The following is a 26,793-nucleotide window of genomic DNA, read 5'->3' as shown; positions in this document are numbered from 1 at the left end:
TAGTCTTTAAGTTTATACAGTGGCGTCATGTTCATTTGCACATGATGCTTATTGTTTAGAATGTCTTGTCATATTTGTAGCTGAGTGTTGGACCGTGATGTCAGGATGAGGACTGACGGGGGAGGCGCTTCTGTGCTCTTTAAGCGTATGTTTTCCCAATAGAACATTTCCTGTTGTCGTACGCACCCTAGATACGCGCGCGCGCTCACCTCCATCACGGGGAAGCGCGTGGAGTTGTCAGATTTTACGGAATATTCCCGAAATAGCAGCTTGTTAGCGCGGTGATAGAGATAAATCCTGCCTTCAGCTGAATGTGTAACCCGTGTGTAATTTCAGAGGACAATATTTTGTGTGTGAGGTAAGTTAAGTCTTTTCTTTGGGTCAGAGGAACACGAGTAAACAGAGTCTACGCAACAGTGTAGCTACTAAATACGCAGCTTTTGTGATGTTTAATGTCTTTACATTTCGTAAATGTAACGCTTTAAGTGTGTTTGTCCGACATAATTGCTTATGTTGTGCGTATTCAGGTTGAAATTGAAAGAAGAAGGAAATGCTCTTTACAGTAACGCACGCAAAGTAAACACCAACAGTTCGCGTCCGTGGTGCGGAATAGTAATTTTCCGCGATTTTTTTTTTTTTTTTTCATGTTCTTAAATGAATCTTAAATTACTTTCCGTCACTAGAGTTTGAGCGAGGTACTTCTTTTGTTGCACATTAGGCAGCCAACAGGTTTACCATCGGAATCAGTTGTAGACATTCTGCATTATTTCGCATTCAAATGGCTTTCTCAATTTATGTCATGGATGCAATTGGTGGAACCGTTTGATGTGCGTGACTGAGCAGACATGAAGCGCTCAGTGAAACAAAATACGATCAATACTGGCATCAACCTGTTCCTTTCACCTCAGTGTTGGCTTAACCGTTATTATCATCGCTTAGGTTCAGCCAGCTTCCTTTAATGAATGTTTTCCATCGACCATGTTGTTCACTCTAACACATTAGCACTCAAGAAACTTGTATTAAATAAATAGGCTACCTTTGCCATCTCAGTTAGACTACAGGTTCCTAATACTTCTCACAACCATTAACAACCATGATTCCCCTAGAAAACCCATTGTTTTAGGAGGAACCGGGCTGATGGGGCTATTCGATGGATAATCTAGATTTTATCTGTAGTAAATTCAAATGCAATCTTTAAAATGTTAGCATTTGAAATGTCACTAATGCTTTCGGGGGCAGTCACTTGTTGAATGAGCATGCATTGTTTCATTACACTACTGACCAGATTAAACTGGTTAGAGTAAACAAGGCTAAGGTTCAGTTTCCAGTTTTTCACATTTGGTGTGGAAGGGCTGCCATTTTGGGGCTCGAGTTTCTCAGCAGGTGTCTCTCATTCCCATGAATGCTTGCGAAGGTGGAATCAGACTCATCTGAGCATCGGAGACCTGCAGCACTGAATCTGTGATGTGCACTAGTGTCGACAGATCCACAGACGCACACTGAGTGATGTGAGTGTATGTGGTTGACACAGCAGCCCATTACTGTCATGCCGAGAATATATTCACGCCACTCCACAGGTGGAGAAAATGAAGTACTGTTTTGTGGCAGAATAGCTTGGCTCCCGAATCGAGAAGACATCCGTTTAAGATTGAGTTGTTGCTTCTAATTTAATTGTAATATACAGGGTGATGTTTGTGCATTTTTATAGACTTGTCCAAAGTATGTTTTGAAAAAAAATAATACTAGAAGCATACATTTGGCTTAAAGGAATAGTTAAAAATCTGTCATGATATACATGTAATACCCAACCTGGATAACTTTTTTCCACCATGGAACCTGAAAGAAGATACCTTTATGCCTTTTTTTTTCTCCTGTACATCTGTCTCATACACAAATATGATGCAGCAAATGTGAAAATACAGAAATGAAAGTCAGTTTTGAGAATCACTGCAGAGTATTGAGTCATATGGACCACTTACGTAGCTTTTTTTGTGAAAATGTTTTTGCATAGTTTTTCAAAATTTCTGTTGCATTGTAAAGAAGAGATCTAGTCATGTGGATTGGGAAAGACGTGAGACCATGTAGATGACAAAATGTTTAGAAGCAATGCACACAGCAAAAAAAGATCAAGCCTCTGATGTTCCTTCTTTTCCTATCTCTGTCTTCTCTTCCCACCTCTCCACTCACTAACTTGTATAAATAGCTGTGATAGTCAGCAGCGAGGCCTTTGAGTCTATCAGCACTTTGTGTTGCTGAGGTTCATCTTTGCTCTTATATATATATCAAGCCGTTATTCCTCAACACCTACAGTAGTCACTGGGTCATGGCACCAGAAATCAATATTTTAACCTGTCATACACAAAAATCTTCCCATCCAATATAGCTCTTAAAGGATTAGTTACACCCTCATGTTGTTCCAAATCCGAAGACCTCCGTTCATCTACAGAACACAAATTAAGATATTTTTGATGAAATCCTCGATTTTTCAGAGAATTACCACATTCAAGGCCCAGAAAGGTAGTAAAGACATCCCTAAAATATCCCATAATTTTCTGAAGCTATGAGAATACTTTTTGTGCACAAAAAATAAAGGCTGTAACAATTTCTTGTCTTCCGTGTCAGCTTTCAAGCCTTTACAGCTTAATCACCATCGCCTGCTTTTGAATAGAGCAGCATTTAATAGATCCGTAGATCACTTAAAAGCTACGTGATATCGCGTTCATTATCGAAGGCGATTCAACAGGGATAATGAACGCGGTATTGCGTAGCTCGTCAGTGATCTACGGCTCTGTCTATTAAATGCCGCTCTATTTAAAAGCAGGGGATGGTCATTAAGCGGTAATCACGGAACCAGATTTACTGACTAGATGCGCATGATCATATCGTTAGATATATAACCCAGCCCTACTCTCGTGAACACACGCCGAAGACTGACATGAATGAGAAGTTGTTGAATAAAGTCATAACTTTATCAAATTATGGTTGAACCACTAATGTCGCATGGACTATTTATCGATGTCCTTGCTACCTTTCTGGGCCTTTGACATGGTAGTAATGAATGACAGAATTAAAATTTGGGGATGAATTATACCTTTTAGGTCAAATAATGCACATCACAAGATATGCAAGAACAAATGTCATCTAGACTGACGTGACCATGTCGCCTTATTTGTTTTGAAAGCTACAGCTTTTGGGTTGATGATTCAAGTGGATTTCACACTAATTTACCCCAAAACACAGTCACAATGACACCAACTGCCCTTTTGTGTTAACAAGCTCACAAGCTGTGAAGAAGAGTTTGTGGGACACCACACATGGCATCCAGACTCCGTAATTTCAGTGTGAAAAAATGAGCGACAGCCAGAGAGAGAGATTGTGTCCTGTTTGAAAGGATGTTAGAGACTGTAGATGTTATTGCGATCAGAGTCCCATGAGAGTGGCAGGCAGGCGGTTTTTCATTGATGTAGAGAAAGGCTCAGGGAGACATCCAGCACGAACTGGGGCAGATGGGTTTTATTAATGCAAACACAGTGGCAGACTTCTGGGCACAAGGACTCTGCCATAAATTGATGATCCTTTTACCAATGTGCACCAAATCTTTACACATTGCAGGGATATGATAGGGCTGTCAATTTAAGTTATATATATTCTGAACGTACAGAAGATTCGGCCACTTGTTGATTTAGAGCGTCAAGCCAGCCGTAGTTTAGCAGAGGGTGATGGTTCTGTTTGCACAGACATCAGATGTAATTCTTATTTAACATGACTGGTTTGATATTTGTGGCATGCTAATAAAGGTCAGAGCCCCATGCATTATATTGAGAGGAATGAATGATGTAGAGCCCTCAGGCATGATGGGGAACAGCAAACAGCACACAAGCCATAAGTCAACCATATGTCCTTCAATAAAAATGGCTGATGTATGAAAGATTAGATTAAAAACAGATGCCCTATATTCAGATGTTTTTCATGCCTGCCAGCATCCTGACCCCCAGTAATTGGAGGTAGCAGATTTCAGCACACTTGGAATCCACAGGGGCATCTGAGGGCCAAAATTGACGGCTGAATGAGCGTGTTACCTGAGAACATCAATGGGTACAGAACACCTTTAGCTGTGTGCCGTATTTTTTTTTTTTTTTACAGCAATATATTTTTGCCTTTACTCTAAACACAATGAGACTTTTGTTAGTTAACCCCCTAGACATGCCAAGTTTTTTTGATACTTTTTTGATACACATTACTAGTGTGTGTGATGTACATATGGCCATTGTAGAGTTTATGCAAGGCTTTTAACTATATGTAAAAATGCATGCAATTGTGATGCATCAATCTGACAAAGTGCATCAATTATAATATAGTATTCTTCAATTAGGGTCAATTTTTACAAGAAATCTTGAAAAAATGTTAATCTGAGTTAAAATATTTATTGTATGAATAAAGATCTGATCATGACCTTGGAGCAACCTTCAGGAGGATTTTGGTATAATATGATGGGAATGACATTTTTCCCACTGAAGGAAAAAAAAAAAAAACAGGATAACCTTGGACTTGCTGCCAGGAGTCATAAAAATGAATTCATGAAATAAAAAGAAATGGACTGTATCTGAAGTAAAATTCTTAATTAATTTTTAATAAGTTCTTAAAACAAAGTCCAGAAAAAAGTTCCTGTCCTTGATTATGACTGGTCTAGCTATATTCAAAGTTATTGCAAAATACTCTATAAAAACACCTGTCGACTCATTACATCAGCATTACTGTGTCAAGTATGTTTTCCAATGATTTCTGTCTGTGTGATGCATGTTATACATGAAAAAACAAACAAACAGTTAATTAATAATTTTTTTGTTTCTGTGATTATTTTATTAAACCTTGCTATGCATATGTAATAACCTTATATAAAGACAATAAGTACTGAAGCTGTGGTTTACAGTGATTGTCCACTCTCCATTGTGCCTAACAAAAACTGGGCATATTGCTTTATTAAATATCTGCAACAAAAAAAAAATTATTAAATTCAAATGAACCAAACCATGACCAAGTTTATAGTTCAGAATGCATGCTTTTTTTTTTTTTTTTTTTGAAAGAAATCATAATTCATTATTCTGTTTAAAGAATTGTTCATCGTGAGACCAAATTTTGCAACCCTATTTTTAAACTGAACTATCAAAAAGATTAATTTTTTTCCAGAATACAGCCACAGGGCTGCCCTCTTGTTGTACAATACATAAAGTATCTGTCAGATCAGGAGTGTTCGCCTATGTCAGGTTTCAAGCCTTGGTCTTGGATAGATTAATAAGAGTCCTCCAGGCTCCAGTAAACACTTGCTCCACATGGCCCCCACACTCTCATGCACAGCTCGAGGGATGGGGGTCTGACTGCTCGGTACATACAGTAATTAAATCCATTAACGCAGTATTCAGCCACACCAATGTTGTCTTTTACCATAAACAAGGAAGCTTCAGTCATCGACTCTGAAAAGGTCCTCAGTATATATGCAGTATTTGTTTCCATGGCACAGTGGGTGAAGTTCTGAAGATGTGTGTAGAATGATCCTAATCTTGAACGCTAGTCATGGACGCTTTTCAAATACATCATGAAGCTGTTTGAAAGCAAATGATTTGTTTGGAACCAGTGATTCCGAGTGCTTATCAAACTACCAAAATCATGTGATTACAGTAAATGAGGATTCATTACAGCATAACTGTTTTTAAATTTCAATGGTTTGCTGCTAGGGGCGATCTCTGTGAACGATGAACATTGAACCAGTGTTTGTTTCCTGTTCTTGGATCAATTTTATACATTTGTAGACATTTTTAATGACACGCTACAAAAAAAGTATGAATTGTAGGTACTGGCCTGATTATCCAAGCTCTCTATAAAGCAAACTAAACAAACCCTACAGATGAATGAAGTAACAATTCCAGAAGCTTCATATTTACTGGTATTAGAGGATTTGGTAATTGCATTTAAGAGTTTACACCAAAAGCAAAACATTTGCAATTTAATTATAAAAGGTGTTTTATCATGTTTGTTTACAGCGTTCAGCACTAGGCGTAAATTTGTGAAGCAGTTGGTTGAATTGATTCAAAGTTTAGACACTGAGGTAGAATCGCGCACGGGCTCAGTACAAGGCACCTTATTTACAGATTTGTTTCTCATTTTTGGTGTAGGGTAAAAAAAAAACACGGAATCAAGTATCAAATCCAGTTGTACATGTGTTTTATAAATGAGGCTCCTGGACTAACCAGAAGGTTTTAGGTTCATAATTACTACATATGCTGTAAACCAGGGGTCTCCAAACTCGGTAATGCTGTGTCTCCAACACTAATTAAACAAACCTGAACCAGCTAATCTTACTAGGTATACTAGAAACTTCTAGACCAGTGTGCTGAGGCAAGCTGGAGCCTAACTCTGCAGGTCACCGGCCCTCCAGGACAGAGTTCGGAGACCTCTGATGTAAGCTGTAAGGTCCTCCAACCCTGCTCCTGGGTATCTTCCATCCTGCAGACTTCATTTCCAACTGTGCTCAAACACACCGGCCTGTAATTATCAAGTAAACCCAAACACTTTGATTAGTTGGTTCAAGTGTGATTGATTGGGGTTGGAGCTGGAACCTGCAGGATGGAAGCGCTCCAGGAACAGATTTGGAGACCCTTGTTGTAAACACTGTCTGCCTGTGCCTTTGACTAGTTATTCCAAGCAAACTGACTCTTGTTTTGTTTTAGGTGTACCCAATGATTTGTATGATATCACCATTTGCTTTGAGATGACCAAGGAGAACTAAAAGACACCCTGGCTCCACCTCAAGGTTTCTATTTCTCTGTCTCCTGCCTCCGCTCCTCAATGGGTTCCCGAAGTCAGGGGTTCTTCCACCACCAACACCACCACCGTAGTTCAATGGTACCCACGGCTGTCCCACGACTGCTGCCCGAGACCAGCAGCCTGTTGGGGGGCATCGCCCAGATCACTCCGTCCCTGTTTCTCGGCCGGGGGAATGTGGCGTCTAACCGCAGCCTTCTCCTGTCCAAAGGGATTACCTGTGTGGTGAACGCCACCATCGAGCTGCCCAACTTCAACTGGCCACACATGGAGTACGTCAAAGTGCCCCTGGCCGACATGCCTCATTCTCCCATCTCGCTTTATTTTGACAGTGTGGCTGATAAGATCCACAGCGTGGGCCGGAAACGGGGAGCCGTGTTGGTGCACTGCGCAGCTGGGGTGAGCCGCTCCGCCTCGCTCTGTTTAGCCTACCTCATGAAGTACCACAGAGTTTCCTTGGCCGAGGCTCACGCTTGGGTCAAATCCCGCCGACCGGTCATTCGTCCTAATGGAGGGTTCTGGCGACAACTCATTGAGTACGAGAGGAAACTGTTTGGCAGGAACTCGGTGAAAATGATCCAGACACCTTATGGGGTCATTCCCGACGTGTACGAGAGAGACCGCAGGAATTTGGCACCTTACTGGGGCTTGTGAAGAGGGGTTTGGATCTTGGTTCAAACATAGAGGACGGGTCTTCTATGCGATCTTTGACTCCATTGTCTTCCAGCCTCTTTACGTACATCCACGTGTCCCTCTCACCAGAGAACAAAGCCAGATGCAAGTGCTTATGTCCATTTTCAAGATGGAAAAAAGTCACTTTAAGTCCCTATTTTATGAAGTCAGAAGTGATAATACATCCTTGAATGCTGAAAGAAATCTGGGTGACAATAATGTCAGATTTAGGAGCACTTTGGGAATCAAGTGTGATGCTGGGAAACAGGAATTCAGTCCTTGGTTAAGACTTACCAATCGTAATATTGTGAGGATATTGTTTCCGTTTGGCTGTCGTCTTTTATATTATATATATTATATTCTAAGGTGTATTTAAACTTGTGCATTCAGAAAAATACAAAAAAGAGAGAAAGCTATTGGAAGGTTTTGTGATGTTACAAACTGTTTAACAGAAAAACGCTACAATATTATCTAAGTTTAGATAAGACTAATGAACTATTTATGTAAATGAAAAACACAAACTATTTTTGAACACCATGGAGGACAGTTGGCATTTGTCATGTCAGAACTCCTACAAAATGGGCTGTTTCACAAGAAGCAGAACAACAAATATGGCTTTTGCTATCGGTTTTTAATATTTAACTCAAAATATGTTTCTTTCAGTTGTTTTCTGCAGTGAAGCAGTAATTATAACCGGAGGACATCTGTCAGAGGACTCCTAGCAAACCTTTTACGAATACATGTAAAAATAAGAATTTATGTAAAAGAGTTCAGATTTATTTTGTGCGTTAAAATAAATAAAGGGTGGAATATTTTAATGTATTCCTTGTGCTTATTTAAGGCTTGGTTTACTTTTTTTTTAAGTAAATATTTTTTATATGTTCAAAATAACAGTGAAGCTACATAGTAATATTTGTACATATTAAAGATTGTTGTTAAAAGTGATTCTTACTGTATACGACTGATGGGCAGGCTGTTGTACAATGGTTTGTGTTTTTAATGGATGACACGATTAAAAATAAAGGTTCTTTATTGGCATCTGTGGTTCCATAAAGAACCTGTAACATCCATGGAACGAAAAGGTTTAGATTATTAAAATTTTCAAAGAAAACTGTTTTTAAGAAAGGTTCTTCAGAGAGGCCAAATGGTTCTTCTGCAAACGCATTTTTGCAAGCTTTATTTTAGGAGTGTAGGATCATGTCAGGGAACAGCATTTCCTGTTTAATAAATCTTCCAATGCATTGTAGAGCGTCTGGATTAGCATGGAGCAGGACGTCTCCGTAAATCCATATTTTTCTGTTCAGCGACGCCAAGGTGGATAAAGGTTGTTAAAGGGGGGGGGGGGGGGTAAAATGCTCGTTTTCACTCAATATCCTGTTAATCTTGAGTAGCTATAGAATAGTACTGCATCCTTCATAACTCCAAAAAGTCTTTAGTTTTATTATATTCATAAGAGAAAGATAGTCTGTACCGATTTTTCCCGGAAAAACACAAGCTGGAGGCGTGACGTGTGGGCGGAGCTAAAGAATCACGAGCGCGAGTAGGCTTTTGCGTTGAAAGCATTTGTAAGATGCAACACCGTGAGGGAAAAAAACATCCAAAACAAACCATGGCTAACAGTCAGATTCAGCCGTTTATTTATGATCCAGAATCAGATCCCGAGTCTGAAACTGAACGAAAGCAGAAGCAGCAACGACTCGCTCCGAGCAGGGCTCGAACCCGGGTCTCCGACAGGGGAGAGGACGCACTTACACAAGGAGGCAGAGATATTTTAAGCAGTTTTACTCACGGCCTTCGGTTCCAACACACGATCGTGACCCTTTTTCGTTGGGACTGCATTATCCTTAAGAAATAAACGATACGCAAATCCGTCACCAAACTGAGCCTTGTTTGTAAAACAAGCATCTTCGAAATGCAGGGAACAAACACAAACACTTGCACAACTCCGTTGATGCTCTGTAAAAATAAACTCCATCCACTGGTCCCTTAATGCGGTTTCTCTTTTGGTAATCTGTGCAGGGTTGTCTTGCCCTGGCAACCAAAAACAAACTCCTTTTGTGACTTTTCGCGACGCTCTCGCTCTGATCAGTGAAGTCTGTTGTGCTCAGCTATACTGGAGCGTGCGCTCTTCCGGCAGAAGTGCCTTAGGACCCATATAAGGAAATTCCGCTCCATCTAACGTCACACAGAGCCATACTCGAAAAAAACTTTCCAAAACTTGTGACAAACCGGAAGGAGTATTTTTGGAACAGAAATACTCCTTCAAACGTACAACTTAATTTTTGAAACTTTGTCCATGTTTAGCATGGGAATCCAACTCTTTAACAGTGTAAAAAACTCAGTACGCATGAAATAGCATTTCACTCCCCCTTTAATCGTATGTGTATAAAGACAAGGACATAACATTATCCACTCTGTCTGTCAAAACATCAAAATCACAAGTCGGCTCAAATCCATATTTTAAACTACTTTTGCCTTTAGAATTTCAACAGGCATTTGATGAGCAAAAGGGTGGAAAAGATGATCGAACACTCATCCTCTGTACGTACAGATAGGGACTAAATCATGATGTCTTTCAACGGTCATACAAATTCAAAGTCAGGTATCCCTGGAAACCATTTTCAAGGTAACACTGCTGTGAATGGCAGCTATTAGCACCGAGTCCGTGTGAGGGAAGTGCTGGGTCTGGCTGGGTCTGATACATGGAGCGAACAGATGAAGGCTAATCACGCCAATGTGGGACACAAAAATTCACATTTGCATCCAATACTAACATTCAAATATTTAATTAGCAATTACCAAATTGAATCAGAAACAGACAAACAGGACCATTTTAGAGCAAAAAGCTCATAAATGAAGTAGAATTATACAATGACGACAATAAAGACATTAAGACAAGGTTAAGTCCTCCATAAAACACTGACAATGGCTATCATTTAAGCCATGTAATCTCAGTTGGATCACTGTCAATTCATTAAGAGTGCCTCAATGAAAAGAAATGAATTCATAATGAAAGTTTATGTCGCTCTTATGATAACCCCTTGGGTTGGAAGGAAAAACTCTTCACTTTGCACTTCTTACGCCCCCAGACTTTTGAATTTCCTTCAGTTTCACAAAAAGTAAAAAAAAAAAAAAAAAAAAAAAAGTGTCTCATCTGAATCCAGAAAACTAAATATTACGCGTTTAAGAACATCTTCCAGGCTTTATAAAAGGTTCTCAGAAAATCAAGCATTCAAGAACCGTCTTCCAGACCCACTAATAAAAGTGACTTGTGTTCCAGCACAACCATAACAGAAAACCATGACATACAAGAGAGAAACATTTAGATGCTGCCATCTTCTAAGTAATCTATGCACACTTGTCGATGCTTTCAAATGTTTTACCTTTATTATTTTATAGATTTTATATTACAAGTCTTTTTGTAACATGAATAACAGCTCTGCAGTACTTACTTCACATGGTAGAGAAATCAACAGCAAAGAATCAACAGACCAGACACTTTTTTTGTGCTTGAGAGTCAGATCCAATAAGGTAGAGACAAAAGACACATTTACAAGATTTAAATAAAGTATTATTCAGTACAACATAATTTATCTGATCTTCCAACAGACAATGGCAGATCTAGACAGTTGAGTCCCAAATTCAAGTGATGAGAGCTGAACGGTTTCAAAGGCAAAACCGCTAAAGTGACTGAAGAGTTCTGAAGGACTCCGTGGAGCTTCAGACAGCGGCTCAGGGTTCAGCACTGCTCTGCGCTCGGTTCTAGAGCAGGTCAGGGAGGATGAGACCTGGAGGTTTGGGTTCCACACAGTTAATCCAGAAGTTAGCACAGCTGGCGTGGTACTGGTGACCTCCATAAATGAGCTTGAAGTTGTCCGTCTCTGAATTAAAGGCCTGCAGAGGATATGTGCAAGACAAGGTGAGAAAAAAGAAAAATAAAGATTTATAGAAAAAAGTCTGACGTGACCATTGAACCTAGTTCAACCCCAACCTTGTCCCTACAAAGGATTTTTTTTTGTTTTTTTTTTTTATCATTACCATATCGGTTACTGGACGATATTAGAGAAATGTTTGCGGTCATCTAAAACTCAATTAAAGTGACCCTTAAAAGAACACTAGTAATTTAACATTACCGTTGAATGTAATCTTTAGAAAATAGTGCGGCATAAAAGAGACAAGAGCACAACACCATACTGACATCATTTGTAGGATCAATAGAGAAAAACAAGTGTGCAATCCTCCCACATATGCCCTATATATAGAGAAGAGAAACAAGAACCCAGTGAACTTCACTCAATATATCGATGTGCAAGTGTGCTTTCATTCTGAAAGGCTCAGCTGTAGTTGTGCATTTGTGATAAGGATGTTACGCAGAATGAAGACCTAAGAAAAATCTCTGAGCTGATGCTGGAAGGAGAAATGACTCATGCTGTGAATCCCACACTTGTACTATGCGCGCACAAACACACACACACACACACACACCATTTCTTTCATATGCTCTTGACAATACTGTCCTCTTTAAAGGATGTTAAAATAGCAACATGAAGATCACAAGGAAATTCTGATATTTTTATCCAATTATGCGTGCTTTACTCTGCTATGTTACAGTTCTACATGGAGGTCTGTTGTAAACCAGAGTAAACTGCTAAATTATCTCACAAATTTTCAATTGCAATATTATAACTTGCAATGTGACTTTACATCTCGCAAATTACACTATTTCTCATAATTGTGACTTTTTATCCATCTATGCACACACACATACTTTTCACTCAAACTGTTGTGCTGATACTACTATTTAATTCATATTAAATAATCAGTATTACAAAATCTTAAAAGAATTATGCAGTATAATATTTGGCAAAAGAAGCGGTTTACATGCACCCAAATTAACCTGCTTCTAATCGGCTCAATCAGTCTGAAAAGCCTTCATGTTAACACTTCAACATATACAACTGATCTTAATAAAAATATATTTGAATTGAAAGATGACGGAGGCAGACCAGAAAATATCAACAGCAAAAATAATGTAAATGCTTTTATTATTTTCTCAAATAGATCCAAAAACACCTTGCACACATGCGTAATGCATAGTTTTACATATATATTTCATCTTACAAATTTGGATGTGTTTATTTACATCTTCTGAATTATGAACTGGTTAGCCAATGAGATGGAGTATTTACTACATTTTTGCTAAAATTTGTGTAAAAGTTATTCTGAACTCTCGTGCTGAAGTCGGTTTCAGAATCCATATAATAAAAATGTAAATTAATATGCGAACTGGATTGCAATGTTTAGGGTTCATTTAAACTGAATCTGAAATTGAAAATGACTGCATGTAAACATACCTAATCTCAGCTGTACTGTGAGGTAGCTGGAAATATATCAAAAGCTATTTAATGTTATTTTAATGCATTCCAAGAGAATATCAGATTGAGTTCTCTGTCGGTCTGTGTCTATCTTATGTACTTGCACTCTCAATTTCTTTTTGCCTTTCCTTGTAGTACAGAGATGTGTCTGAGTGGACATATAAACAGTGCTGTATGATGAAACCGCTGATCCCACGGTATATCCGTGTGTGTGTGTGTGTGTGTGTGTGTGGTGCACAGAGGGTTTCTCTGCAGATGAACAGGTGTCTCAGTGTCGCTGAAAAGGTCATCCTAATTCAACTGACCTTGTTTAGCTGGCAGAAAGGTTAAATACTATCTGATTGCAAACACCGAGGGCATCCTGCCTGCACAGATGACAACACTTGTTACGAGCAGAGTCTGGTTTCTTTAAGATTATTTATGTGCACCAAATCTGTGTGGAGTAAAAAAAAATTACAGAAAAAGAAAAAAGTAATATGTTGAAATATTACAATAAAAAAAAAATATATTCTGTTTGAATACATTTTAAAGTGTGTATTTTTTTTAAATCAATAAATACATCGAGGCCAAACACCCATCAAAGACTGATGAAGTACAAGTTCATGTTTCTAAAAGCTGAGTTCTTACTCCATTTGAGATAGCTTGATGCTGCACTGATGGATGGCTTTGCTTCAGTAGATATTATAGATACAGCTCATAACCGCTACTTGTTATGGTCTGTTCACAATATGTGCATCGAGCTGTGCTACAGGTGCTTGAATTAAATAACCTGGCATCTATTCTAACTTTAGCATGGACGCCCCCCTCACAGAGTTTGGACCTTTAATGGGATGCTGCATTAGCGTTACATTAATTCACATTAAATTCTGGACACACAGAGTATAATCTAAACACTGCTAAGTAAACATTCATTATAACAGTTGTTTACTGCACAAACAAAATTATCTTCTGAGAACCCATAACTACTTAATTGACTTGAGGTGTGCCATTTTAATGTCAAAATACGGCCTCATAGTTTACAGTGCAGAGAAGTAGAAGTCAGTCATTTGCATGCTGACTTCCTGAAGCATGTAAACACTATGGCACTCTCTAAATGAAGCTGTCTGATGCATCTGGCTCAACAGATATTTTTAAATATTATAGTGCGTTTAATATAGTAGTTTAATATTTTCTCACATGAGTCTTATAAAATAAGTTTGCCTGTTTGAAACAAGCTTTTTTTAAAAATGATAATCTGAAATTTTATTAAATCTTGATAAAAAAAATGATTTGCGTTTTATTATTACCATTATAAAATATTAATTGTATCAAATATTTACACTACTTTTTGGGGTCAATATGTTTTTAAAGACTAATAATTAATCAGCATAATACATTAATTTGACTGGTGACCGTAAATACGTGTATACAGTTAGAAAAGTTTTTATTTCAAATAAATGAAATTTCCTTTTCATAAATGATCTTGAAAATAACATGTATTATGGTCTTTAATAAAAACATTAAGTAGCACAACTTTTCAAAATAGCTGAAAATTCAGCGTTGCATCAAAGGAATAAATTGCATTTTACAATATATTAGAATAGAAAACAGTTACTTTAATATTGAGAAATATTATTACAATTTACTGTTGTTACTGCATTTTGATCAAATAAATGCACCCTTGAGTACAAAAGATGCATTTCATGAAAAAATAAAATAAAAACCTTGCAACCCCAATCTTTTGAATGGCAGTGCATTTACAATTTTGTTTTAGATAAACAGAATCTGTGCAAAGTATTAAATCAATACACTGTTGCCCATTCGTGTGGACAAATGCTGTTAGCAGATTCAGCAGGATCACGTCCCTCCCCAGCGGGGACAGAAACTGAATGCTAGCCCAAGGTCAGAAGAGTGAATCATCCACAACCCAGTGTGATCTCCACCTTTAAACACATCTCCTCTCAGACATGCTGCTCCACCTTCAGGGCCCACCCAGACAGAGACGCTGCCCTCAAACCCCCCAAAACCATTAAAAAGTGGGATATTAATCAGATGTCAGGAGCAGACAGAAACCGCTCTATTAATCTGGATGTGTTCGGCGGATCTATTAGCACCTGTGTTTTTGGTCACGGTGACTGATGGCTGAACTGCGTCTGCTCCTCAGACATCCATCCCATGATTCCTTGCAATTAGGAAAATTCACAAAACCGAATATTACAAAAACTATAATAGCATCTCAATGTATCTAAACCAATACTTCTAATACTAAGAAAATGTAATTTCTGGAATAGATCAGCATGGACATTGTTAAATATCTCTTTTTGTTTAGAGCAAAATGAGAGCAACTCCATGACAATTTTTTATTTGTGTGTAAACTATTCCCTTTATTATAATATTGTTCTCCAACGCCCCGAGGGTGCCAAAATGACGAATGCATCACCTATTTGTTGCCTGCCTCATGCTTTTTGGCCATCAGTCAGACTGACTCACTGCTTCAAGACAAGCTCGACATGAAAGATTTCTGGCTAACACTTTAGAATAGGGAACACTTATTCACTATTAACCATGTCTTTTCCCTCAGTAAATTCCTAATTTGCTGCTTAATAATAGTTAGGGATGTAGGACAGGATGAGGGATGTAGAATAAGGTCATGTAGAATAAGGCATTATTATGCACTTAATTACTACTAATAAATGGCTAATATTCTAGTGATATGCATACTAATAAGCAACTAGTTATTAAGAGACCATAAAATAAAGGATTAAATGAAAACACCTAAAGCTACTTGAATGAAAGCATGGCCTCTAAAATCTCTACAGCGAGTTGTTAAACCAGTGCAACCGGATCGCTGATTCAGACAGATGAAGTAGAGGATCAGGGTAGGGCTGGGATAAACTATTATTTTTTAAACTATTAATCTAGCGATTATTTTTTCGATGCATCGATTAATCTAACGATTAATTTTTTCAGGCCGATTCGATTTCGATTATCTCCCCATTAATTGACTACTAACAATTTATACATGTTGATTTAAATATCTGAATGAAAAAAAAACATGAATTCCTTAACATTGCAATATATGTTTATTTTTAAATAGGTTTATTTTTTAATTACAAAATAAAAGACTAAGAGTGCATTACTTTGCACTTGTATAGAGATAGCATTCAATAAAACCTTGAAGCCTTGAAAACACATAGCTTACTGAAACAAGCTTACTGAACACATAGGGCCTAGCTTACTGAAAAAAAAAGTTCTTCTTTCAGATGAAAATAACAACTTGATGTCTAGCGTTCAATAAAAAAGGTCACCCAAAATACTTGTTTAGAGCAATTGAAAGACTACAGTAACCAATGTAAACTTGAGGGCGTTAAGCTAATACAGAGAGTGCTTTTCCAAAAAAAAAAAAATTAACAGTGGGAGCGAGCAGCCGGTCATGAAAAAAAAAAAAAAGTGAAACATTGGCGTTCCGCCCTTTTTCTATCATGTCTAATGACTTTGGTTAATATGCACGAGGGAGAGAGAGGGAGAGGGGAGAGGGAGAGGGGGAGAGAGAGAGAGAGAGAGAGAGAGAGAGAGCTCGTGTATTTCGAAAACTGTGAGTGGGCGAGCGCGCGTGAAACTTTGGTGTTCCGCCCTTTTTCTATCGTGTTTAATGATTTTGATTAATATGCACAAGGGAGAGAGAGAGCAGGAAGCGCTCATGTTGTTTGAAGACTGTGAGTGCGCTCGCTCAGCCGGGGCTCTCTCTCGTACGCGCCCTGTCAGGCGCAGCAGTCATTCTATTCTACATCACTCACCGATCAAATAAGGCTTTGACAGCCGCCAAAAAAAAAAGATCAATGCAGAAAAACCCCTGGATTGGTTATATAACGTTGGACAGAATGTTGATCCGGCCATCGCGTATATTCAGCGGACATAAGGTAAACGTTTTGTAAACGTTTTTTAGAGAAATAAAAACAGGTCGGCGAATCAATGCGCATATTTTCCCTTGACGTATTTTTTGCGTCGACATCATCGATGATCTCGACGCGTTGTCCCAGCCCTAGATCAGGGTATTATTTTTTTGATCTAAAACAAAACTATAAAAACATTTTTCTAACTCAAAATTAAATGAAATACAAATATTACATTAAAAACTTTATATTTAAAATGTATATTTCCTAACTGGCAACTAACTGAACGTTGAGGCACTAAAGATACGATTAATATTATTGATTAAAAAAATAAATAATTCTAGAATAAAAATTTATTAGTAGAACTGTAACTGTGTAAACAACTGAACTGGATCAATGGATTTGAAAAGATGCAAGTCAACAGAGCAATTATTTTACAAATCCGACTTCGCTGCTACTCTCATAAATGACCAATGGAGAGATGGAGCAGATGTTAGCATTTTCAGTGAATAAAGTTCAATTCAGTTAGTTCATTTGGGCTTTTATGAAGTCTATAATGCTTTTATAGTGCTTTTAAATCCTTTTATTGAACTATGAAAGCTCTGGTTCCAATTCTCTGTAATGGCATGGAAAAGAGCAACCAGAACATGTTTCAAAATTCCTGCTTTTGTGTTCAACAGAGATAGATTTAAGTTGAATAAATACTGAGAGAATCCTCATTTTTGGGTGAACTCTCTCTTTAATAGGCAATATACTGTAGGGGTTTTGTGTGTCATTAATGGTGGTATGCAGGTGTGTGTTTTCGGGGTGTACAGACCTTGCTGCGTGAGTCCACGTTGAGCAGACACACTCCACACGCCAGCTCTTTGGCATTCTTAATGCCGTGCCTCAATATACAGGAGGAGTAGTCCAGTGAGCTCTCATCGGGCTAGAGGGAAAAAAAAAGCCATATCATGAATGCAGTTCTTAAAAAGCAATTGGGACTCCATTGCATCCTCCGCACAAATCCCTGGCTGTCAGTCAAACTTCAGTTCACAGAAGCCATTGAACCTCACAGCGGATGATTGGCCCTGCAGATCAATACATCAGCTACAGAATCTGTCCAAAACAGCAGGATTCAGGCAGAGAGCGCCCATCGACTCTCTAATCACGCTCATTTTTATCATGCTTCAGAGCGTTTGTGGTTTTACGGCAATGTGTCAACACTTTATTCTCCTGAGCTGACATTATCTGACCGCACAACTCTAATATTATCTGCTGGCATTGATATTCTCCCATAAGCACACTGCATGATAAAGCTCTGTTCAGCACTCAGCAATCTGTTCCATACTACTGCACCTTCCACAAATAAGGAACTATTTGGTGTCTCATTACTAGTATCAAGATGCATGAATACCACATTTTCTGAGAGAACTAGGAGATATTTTGATACTATGTCTCATTATAAACTCACCGTGAGGTTTGCCAGCGACATGAAGCCCATCAGGTTGTTCCACACACGGCTGATGTCTTTAAGCAGCTCCTGTAATTTCTCCGAACAAACAGCCGTGGCTTTGACACCCAGCTCTACACGCTTGGTCACGCGATACACCTCCACCACACCTAAACTCAACGTACACCAGAAAAATCTTCTCAAAAACATGAACAATTCAACGCAATTCAAAGCTAAGAGACAACAGCAGATATCAAGAGATGCGATGATAATGACTGTTGTGATTGTTATGGTATAAGAAAAGGAAAAGGCTATTCATCATAACAGCCAACTCACAATGGAAAAATGAAAAGATGCTATTTGTTCTCCATAAATTTGACACTTACAATAAAAAGTGCAAGTGCACTGTGGCTTTATTCAAACAGAATAAAATTATGGATGTGACAAACACAGCTTTTCACAGTACAAGATTTTAATTGATGGACTGGAGTCGTGTGGATTATTCTTATGTTTTTATCAGCTGCCATTCACTGCAGCATCCAGTGGTGAGCAAGTGATGTAATGCTAAACTTCTCCAAATCTGATCCAATGAAGAAACTAATTTATCTACATCTTGGATAGCTTGAGGGTACAGTAAGTACATTTTCAGCTAATTTTCCATTTTTGGCTAAACTATTCTTTAAAATAAAACTTTTTCTTAAATCACATTTCAAGTCACCCTTTGGGATGCAACACTTATGTAATGTCATGCAAAGTGTGCAAAATTGTCTGAAACTGTGTCCAATAATAATGTCTTTCTCTCTTTTCATATGTGACATTCACCACGTAGTGAACAGTGAGTCAGTTGTTGTGGAAACAGTATTTCCATTTTTCTCTTGGCATCATTACTATAGATACCAAAGGAAAAGTATTACGGGTAGACAACACCGTATGAACAAATGGATCAGTAAAGACAATGAGTTCTGAAGATCAGATCTGAAATCCAAACTGGATTTGTGTGCAGTGCGAACAGAGCCTGTGTGTGTGTGCGCGTGTTAAGAAAACCAAACAGGAGAAACAATAACCCAGTGTTACTGTTCCCAGCACACCTCAGTGCTGAACATCCTTTTACACTGAACCAATTAGAGCGGCCCAGAATAGTCGCTCTGTTCTGTAACACTAGCCTCCTCAGTCAGACCCAGAATTCCCTGCTCAGTCTCCAAACACAATTGCTAGAGCCCGATCAAAGAGCTTTAACAGTTTGTTTCTACGTAACAATAGCACACCATGTTCCCCTCCGGCTGGCATGAGCACGAACAGCTCATTAAATCCGCCCTGTATGAGACGGTGAGTGCAGAAATAGGAAGCAGATAACCAGAACACCTGGGCTGTCTGTTTGACTGAAGACTCATGAGGAGCAAGTATGAATGTGGATGAAGAGTTTGTGTGACGGAGCTGCTCTTGAGTTTTACGGATGTCTATGATGGTTAAATCTGGTCTCTCACCCAGCAGGTACTCCATCCCTTGTGCCGACTGGATGACCTCTGTGCACACCGTGGAGCTACTGATGCCATTAAGGGTGTTATTGGCAGTGGTGATGACCTGGAAAAAGAAAAAACAAGACAAAGCTGTAAAGTGTTCATATTTTATATCGTATCGTGTAATCATGACATGACACTTCTAAGACTATGAATAGACGAATACAGTTTTAAAGTGGATGCCAAGCTCTTTATGAAGGTATGCGTTACCTGCAGAGCGCTCTCCAAACACCTCTGCCATTCGTACGCGTATCGCTCACTCTCCTGCCACAAGTGTTTGGATGAGAAACAGAGGGAGAAAACAGATGAAACCGAATGAGAGCTTTGTTCACTGAGAAACCTCAGGCTGTATTCAACGAGGAGAACCTGTACGTGTGCTCAAAGAGAACGTATGTACCAGAGAGAACCGAGAGCGCGAGTGACTGACCTCCACCTCTCCTGTGAGGTCCTTGTACTTGTCGCGGATGATCGGCAGCGCAGGTTTTTCATTTAGGGTGTTGGATCGGTCTCTGAAGGGCTGCTCGGGGGCAGGAGAGGGGATGGACCGTACAATTTCTTTCTCTCCCAGACTGTGGCTACGCTTATGGGAACCTTTACACGAACAAATGGGTCAATAGGAAATGGGAGTGACCATGTAAAAGAAAGTGAAACATCTAGTTTAAAACATGTGACAAGCTCTTAAACATGCTCAGATTTTTTATTATTATTTATTTTATATATATATATATATATATATATATATATATATATATATATATATATATATATATATATATATATATATATATATATATATATATATATATTTTTTTTTTTTTTTTTTTTTTTTTTTTTTATGAAAACTTAATTTACAAATTTCAATGTTCTTGCCGTTAACAAACTAAAAATATATAATTTTCAGTAATTTAATTAAATTTAAGAAACCACAGACATGTTGCCTTGGCATCTAACTTTATATCACAATCCAAAAACATACTACAGTGTGAAAAGGGGATGACACACCTTACCCCATTACTTTCTCTATATTTAATGCATGAGTTTAATTGGAAAGTTTTAAATTATACAGCAGGATAGAACAAAGCACTCAAATAGACATTGCTAATCCACGTGGGGCCACATCACAAACCACAAACACCTAATTTGAAACTAATGATAATTATGTGCAAAAGGGCAGCATAATAATACAGGCATGCATTATTCATCAGGCATACAATCAAACTGGCACAAACACACGCCATGCACACAAAAGCAAGGAGATGGACAGCGCAATGACAAACTCATAAGACGCAGCTTCAGGTAATCACACCCCAGATGGGAAGCACATGAGTCTCTGCAAGGTTTCAGCCGCTAATCTATTCCTGCATGAACCCCACTCCTCAGATTAACTGTCTGATAGGAGGCCGGCAGAGGAGCAAACCCTCTTTTTTGAACAAATCAAATTCAGTGGATGTGGGTGGGGATCAACAAGAGGCAAATGAGCTTTTATGTTATCGAGTAAGTGCTAATGCATTATTGGGGAACGAGGATGAAAGAGCGATGAGGGATTTTGGTGGCAGTGTTTATCTAATGACACTGCTATGTGCTTCAGACGCCACTCTGCCATCTGTTGACTTTCAGAGAGAATGCAGCGGTGTACATGCACCGGATCCAATGCACTCATTCACTAATAACGGTGTGGATTATTTCGTATTCGAGTCCTGATCAAGAAACAAAATTCCACCTAATGTACAACACGTGCATATGCACATTCATTAGTTCTTATTTTAAATACTCAAAATCCATTAGCATTAATATAAGTGACCAGGGTTAGTTATCTGCATAAGCATGCTCAAGTAATTTGCACAATCTTTCATCAATCTCAGCAAATATACAGTGCTCTGTACATAAGCATATCTGCATTATTACACTGAGAAACTTTGCCGCTTGAGCTATAATGCAACTTTTCTTTTCCACTTCACTGTGTGAAGAATTTTTTTTGTAAGCTTAGAATAGATTTTAGTTAAAGTTATTGGTGAAAAGTTATTTGTGGAAACGTTCATGCACACAAATTTGTGCACACACAGTGAAAGAGAAGCACTGTCTGTTAATATCGGAGCATATCTGGGAGTTATTGGTGAATGATTTGTTCGTAAAAACATTCACACTCCGATTTAATGCAAAAATGTATATATATGCACACTTAATGAATGTGACCCCACTGGCTGTTAATATTTGAGTGTTACTGGTGATCATGATTTCGCAAAACATTCATATTCAGATTTCACACACTGATTTAAATGTCATTCATTTTAGTGAAAGAGACCCACTGTCTTAATATTTGAGCATAAAATATTGTGATCATGTGTTAATGATGATTCATGATTTGTTTGTGAAAACATTCATACAGATTTCACACGTGGGTATGTTCACGAACTTTCACATGTAACTGTGTGTGAAGTGAACACACTTCGTGAATGAGACCCATTGTGTTAATATCCAAGCATTAAATATTGCACTGACACTTACCCAGCACAGACAAATCAAAGGTGGCGAGTTCGTTCTTGATCATCTCTTCACTTGATTTCACTTTGGCCTGCGTGCTGGCTTTCAAGAAGTCGGACTTGCCAAATTTGGGCTTGTCACCTTGGAAGGCTCCAAAGTCATCCGTTAATTCACCCTGGTTGCCCTCTGCTTCTGTGGTTCCAGGCGGGGAGTCTGATTTCTCCGAAACCGTGCTGGCAAAGTCACCAAAGTCATCGTCCTCATCTTGACCATCCTGCTCAATGGAGCCAAAGTCAGCGAAGGTTTCGAATCGGCTTTCGGTGGTGGAGCCACCATCTTCGATTGGGAAGGTGGTCACCTTTGCAACCGTGGTGTGGGTGATGCTCTCCGAACTCCCGAAAAAGGTCTCTTTCTTCTGGACGACAGCTGAAGATGGCAGTCCTCCCTGGAGCTTCTTACTTTGACCAGACGAGAGATCTTCCTTGTCGGACCAGTCGTAGCTGCCAAGACTGCTGACAGCAGATGTGCCAAAGGGGTCAAATTTTAAATCATCAGACTCTGTAATGACAGCATACGACATCCCAATCAAAAAACTAAATAATAATTTAGGTCTTAGTGCTGAAACAACTGTACTGCTTTAGTTATAATGCCTTTTTACAATTTAGTAAAGGATATTCTTGGTTCAATAAAAGTCTAGCTATACTGACAGCATCTGTAGTTAAATTAGCATTTTAATTTATACATTTTCAAAAGTCTATGAAGCAAAACATTCCAGAGGGGTTATATTAATGCTGTATGAAAAGGCATATTTGAGTTGTCAAGTTATATGAATTGCCCATTCAGTGGTGGGACTACGGTTCTAGGCTGATGAACCTCTAATTGTTACGGTTTAATTCTTTCTAAAGCAGTGGTTCTAAACCAAGAGGGCTGGGACCAACAGAGTATCAAGATGAAAAATGCATTTAAATTAATATTAATAAAATAAATAGATTGCGTGTGTGTGTATATATATCTCTTAATAATAATAAACATTTGGGGGGGGGTGCTCTGACAATGAAAATTGAAATAAGCTATATTGAAGAACTCCTGAATATTGTGTGGAACAACAGGGCTTGAGAATCACTGATCTAAAACCCCTTTTTGAAACCATTGCACATATCATGTGAAACTTACCATGTTTGCCAGCTTTACATGGTCAGCAGCCAAAAGACTGGATTAAAACGGCATCATTGAGAATCATTGAGAATTTAAACTCGATTATAGTTTTAGCTGGTGGTTACCCTGTTTAGTCTTATTTGTTTTTGCATTACGTACATTTTAATTTATTATATATATATATATATATATATATATATATATATATATATATATATATATATATATATATATATATATATATATATATATATATATATAGACACACACACACACACACAAATACACTGACTGTGCAGTCACTGATGTGAACGAGGTCGTTTTTTTTCTTTTAGTCTATTATTGATGGAATGGATAAGTATGACTCAATCTGTCACTATGTGTCTCGAGTGCTCCTTGCTCATGATGAATTATTCCTGATATTGTCATATGATGAAGCCCTGGTTCATTAACTAGACACTTCTGGCACAAAGCCATTCTAATGATTCCCGAGTCCTTATCTACATCCAGAAGTCATTCCGAGTCCGGGAGGAAACACTCAACTTATTGACTAGACTGGATGAGTGACATCTGCACGTCTGGATTGATGAATGCTTTTCAGATTCATAACTAGAAATAAAGCCTCACTCTGAAGGTCAAAATGGCTGTCAGTTATTCTGCACCTTTCTTTCTCTAAAATGAATCACGGTTTTGACTGAATCACAACGGAGCTGTTACTCCAAGATATCATTTTCTGCCTTTTAAGTGTAGACGTGCAATTATTCACACTCTCATACAATCAACCACACCAACAGACTGATAAAACATCTGCAACGATGCATTGTGCTGCGCTCTTTGAAGCTATTGCATAAACTTACTTCAAATACGGCTTAATATATCATTTATCAATGAGGAACTGGTTTCATTTGGAGGCCATTAATAAACAGAAGTAATTCACATATGCATGAAAACCCGTACTTCCCTCACAGTTGAGCGGGGCATGATTGTTCGCATAGTCAATCAATTTGTGAAATTGACAAGGACCCGGTGCAGTGTGATAATTCTGATGACTAAATATGCTTTGGGTGGCAAGATTGAAGGATGGAGAGAGAAATCAAGACGGCACGCATGTCTGCAGTACCATTATTCAGATTTATTACAACATTGGCAGAGAGAGAAAGAAAGAGAGATCACACAATTCAATGAAAGATCGTAACAATAGTCTAGCCAAACTAACAATTAAAAACGTTTTTTTTTTTAGGAATACAAGGGCATGCAAGTCAGAAAAACCAGAAGTGAAAAAACAAAAACAGGACATAAAATCCCAAATCCAGATGCAGAACCCAGCATTGAGAAGGCACATTCACAGATTAAGATTAGATTAGTTTTCCTCGATCAAAGACACACTGTAGTCAGACTATAAAAGGAACAAGCAATGAGAAATAAGGGAAAGGGATACAGAACATTTAAACAAAGGTCAAGGTGATGCTAATATTGGTTTATTACAACCCTTTGAGAACTTGAGAGCTTTTATAGAGAGACTTGTTCTGAGATTTTGTACAATATATTAGCAAGCTTGCCATCTGCAACAGCTCATCAAAACTTCAAATGAGGGCTGCACAATTAAATAGAAAAGAAAATTAGATTACATTTAGGTGTGCTCGAATTAACTGTGAAAAACTTTAATGTGTTGAACATTGTGACCAATTCCAGAAGTCCAAATGAATGGAAAGGGGAATCGACATTAAATTAGTCACAATATAATACATAATATAATAATAAATATAATTAGTCACTAAATTCATAAGAGCGATCTCAATAGAGGTAAACGATTGACAAAGATTTGTCAATTGTGTAGCATACTTCAAACCAAAAATAAATTCTTCTAAATCAGTGTGAATCGCTCTATTAGGTGCTCAAAGGGGTTCAAAGAAACCAAAGAAACCTATCGTAGAGCATTTATTGGTTTGAGTGACAGGCCAAGAACAACAAAAAAGAGACCGTACCCTTTTTCTCTCGCCATCCTGTACATCTCGGTTGGAGCTATTTTTTTTAACCCACATAAGTCAAAAAGGTAACAATTTGATATCACGGCAAGCAGTATTCTCTTCAAAATACAAATAATACACTTTCTGGCATAAATGAGTCAACACAATCAGCAGTACTAATCAAGTCTATCTAGATTCAAAATAAATACGTTTATTTTCCTGTAATAAAAATACACTATTAAATTTGCATATATATATATTTTCATTCTTGATAAAAACCTATTTAGTAAATATGCCAGAAACATGGACTAATCCTAATTGTTTACTGCGTGTAAATACTTGTCAATTTCACAAACTAAAGGCTGGCACATACTGGAGCACAGAAAAGCAAAGTCAGAAAGAGTTCCTCTTTCAGTGTGGTCTACGAGAGCAGAACATACCACAACAAACCAGATACAAAGTCACCTTTACAAGAATCAACCCGGTCCTGGAAAAAAAAGATCCTCTAGGGTGGTTAGCTACACATCCAGGGGAATAGTGCAAGTGTTAGGAAACCCAACACTCAACCTGCTACAATATTTATTGAGCTCTAGAGGGGTCCAGTAACTGAACTTTAGAATTTTATATAAGATGTAATTAGAACAGCGTTTGACAAGGTTATGCTAGTATTCACTGAAGTCACTATGGAAAGTAGGCAAGGATTCCTGCAGACCTCAGTCGGAGTGGATGACATGTTTAGTATGACATAAATGAAAATTATACTGTGAGGGGTGGAATAACACTTCATTAAATATGTTGTATTCTTATATCTGGTTGCTGAACTTTCAGCGAACAAGAGAGTGAAAACTGGAGAGGACCAGCAGGTCTTAAAACAAGGCTTGTGAAAATGATTTTCAGGATTAGACAACAGTGTCAAAACTCTTCAGCGTTTTTTAAAATTAAGTATTTAAAAGGACAGTTAAACCAAAAAGAAAATTGTCTTTGTCAAGTTGTTCTAAACATAAATAAGTTAAACTTCTGTTGAGCACAAAAGATGATTTTTTAAAGTCGGGAAACAAACAGTTGACGAAAAAATAAATAAAAAGGATGTCAATGGCTTCCATTAACTGTTTCGTTACAAACATAAAGGATAGTTCACCTAAAAAAAGTGAGCTGTAGATGAAAGCAAAGGTAGACAATTAAATACTCAATAACTGCTGACTCTGAGAAGTAAAAAAAAATAATAATAATAATAATAATACCGCCCGATAACTGATATACAGTCATATCTGCAAATAGACATGACCTAAGACCTTTAAAGTATATAACATACTGATCAAACTACTTCAATCCCTCACAATCCCTCTCATTTCGTTACAAACATTTATCTAGTCTAAAATCTATTGCTGCACTCATTTCATGTTAGAATTAGCATCAATATTACCACCTTTCCTTGTTTTTGACTTTTTCAGGACTGGTTGTTGGCTCTGGTGAGACCACACAAGTGAATGGGAACTCTTCCTA

General features: G+C 38.0%; 2 protein-coding genes across 6 annotated transcripts in view; one reads left to right on the top strand and one right to left on the bottom strand.

The window, feature by feature from the left end:
- The first annotated feature begins 162 nt into the window (after positions 1-162).
- LOC128029351 (dual specificity protein phosphatase 14) lies at positions 163-8,012 on the top strand. Its single transcript, XM_052617108.1, has 2 exons — positions 163-358; positions 6,726-8,012. Exon 2 carries the CDS (start codon positions 6,844-6,846, stop codon positions 7,471-7,473), a length of 630 nt encoding a protein of 209 aa, XP_052473068.1. The 5' UTR covers positions 163-358; positions 6,726-6,843; the 3' UTR covers positions 7,474-8,012.
- Positions 8,013-10,856: 2,844 nt separating this feature from the next.
- Positions 10,857-26,793, bottom strand: part of LOC128029349 (synergin gamma-like) — a 37,412-nt gene continuing 21,475 nt past the window's right edge. For 4 of the 5 annotated variants that reach the window (XM_052617103.1, XM_052617104.1, XM_052617105.1 and 1 more), the window contains 7 exons: positions 22,193-22,726; positions 20,115-20,278; positions 19,898-19,951; positions 19,655-19,751; positions 18,192-18,340; positions 17,556-17,666; positions 10,857-11,385 (listed from right to left, as the gene is read on the bottom strand). In XM_052617103.1, coding sequence (XP_052473063.1) covers positions 11,254-11,385; positions 17,556-17,666; positions 18,192-18,340; positions 19,655-19,751; positions 19,898-19,951; positions 20,115-20,278; positions 22,193-22,726 — 1,241 coding nt within the window. In that variant the 3' untranslated portion in view covers positions 10,857-11,253. The remainder of the gene's footprint in view (positions 11,386-17,555; positions 17,667-18,191; positions 18,341-19,654; positions 19,752-19,897; positions 19,952-20,114; positions 20,279-22,192; positions 22,727-26,793) is intronic. The other variant, XM_052617106.1, reaches the window with a different exon arrangement.

Source organism: Carassius gibelio, chromosome A15, assembly GCF_023724105.1.
Source record: "Carassius gibelio isolate Cgi1373 ecotype wild population from Czech Republic chromosome A15, carGib1.2-hapl.c, whole genome shotgun sequence".
Lineage (NCBI taxonomy): Eukaryota > Metazoa > Chordata > Actinopteri > Cypriniformes > Cyprinidae > Carassius > Carassius gibelio.
Note: the sequence above shows the minus strand (reverse complement) of the source record. Positions and strands in the feature narration are given on the sequence as shown.

Coding starts and splice junctions, on each gene's coding strand:
- LOC128029351 (XM_052617108.1), top strand. CDS start 6,844: ATGGGTTCCCGAAGTCAGGGGTTCTTCCACCACCAACACCACCACCGT.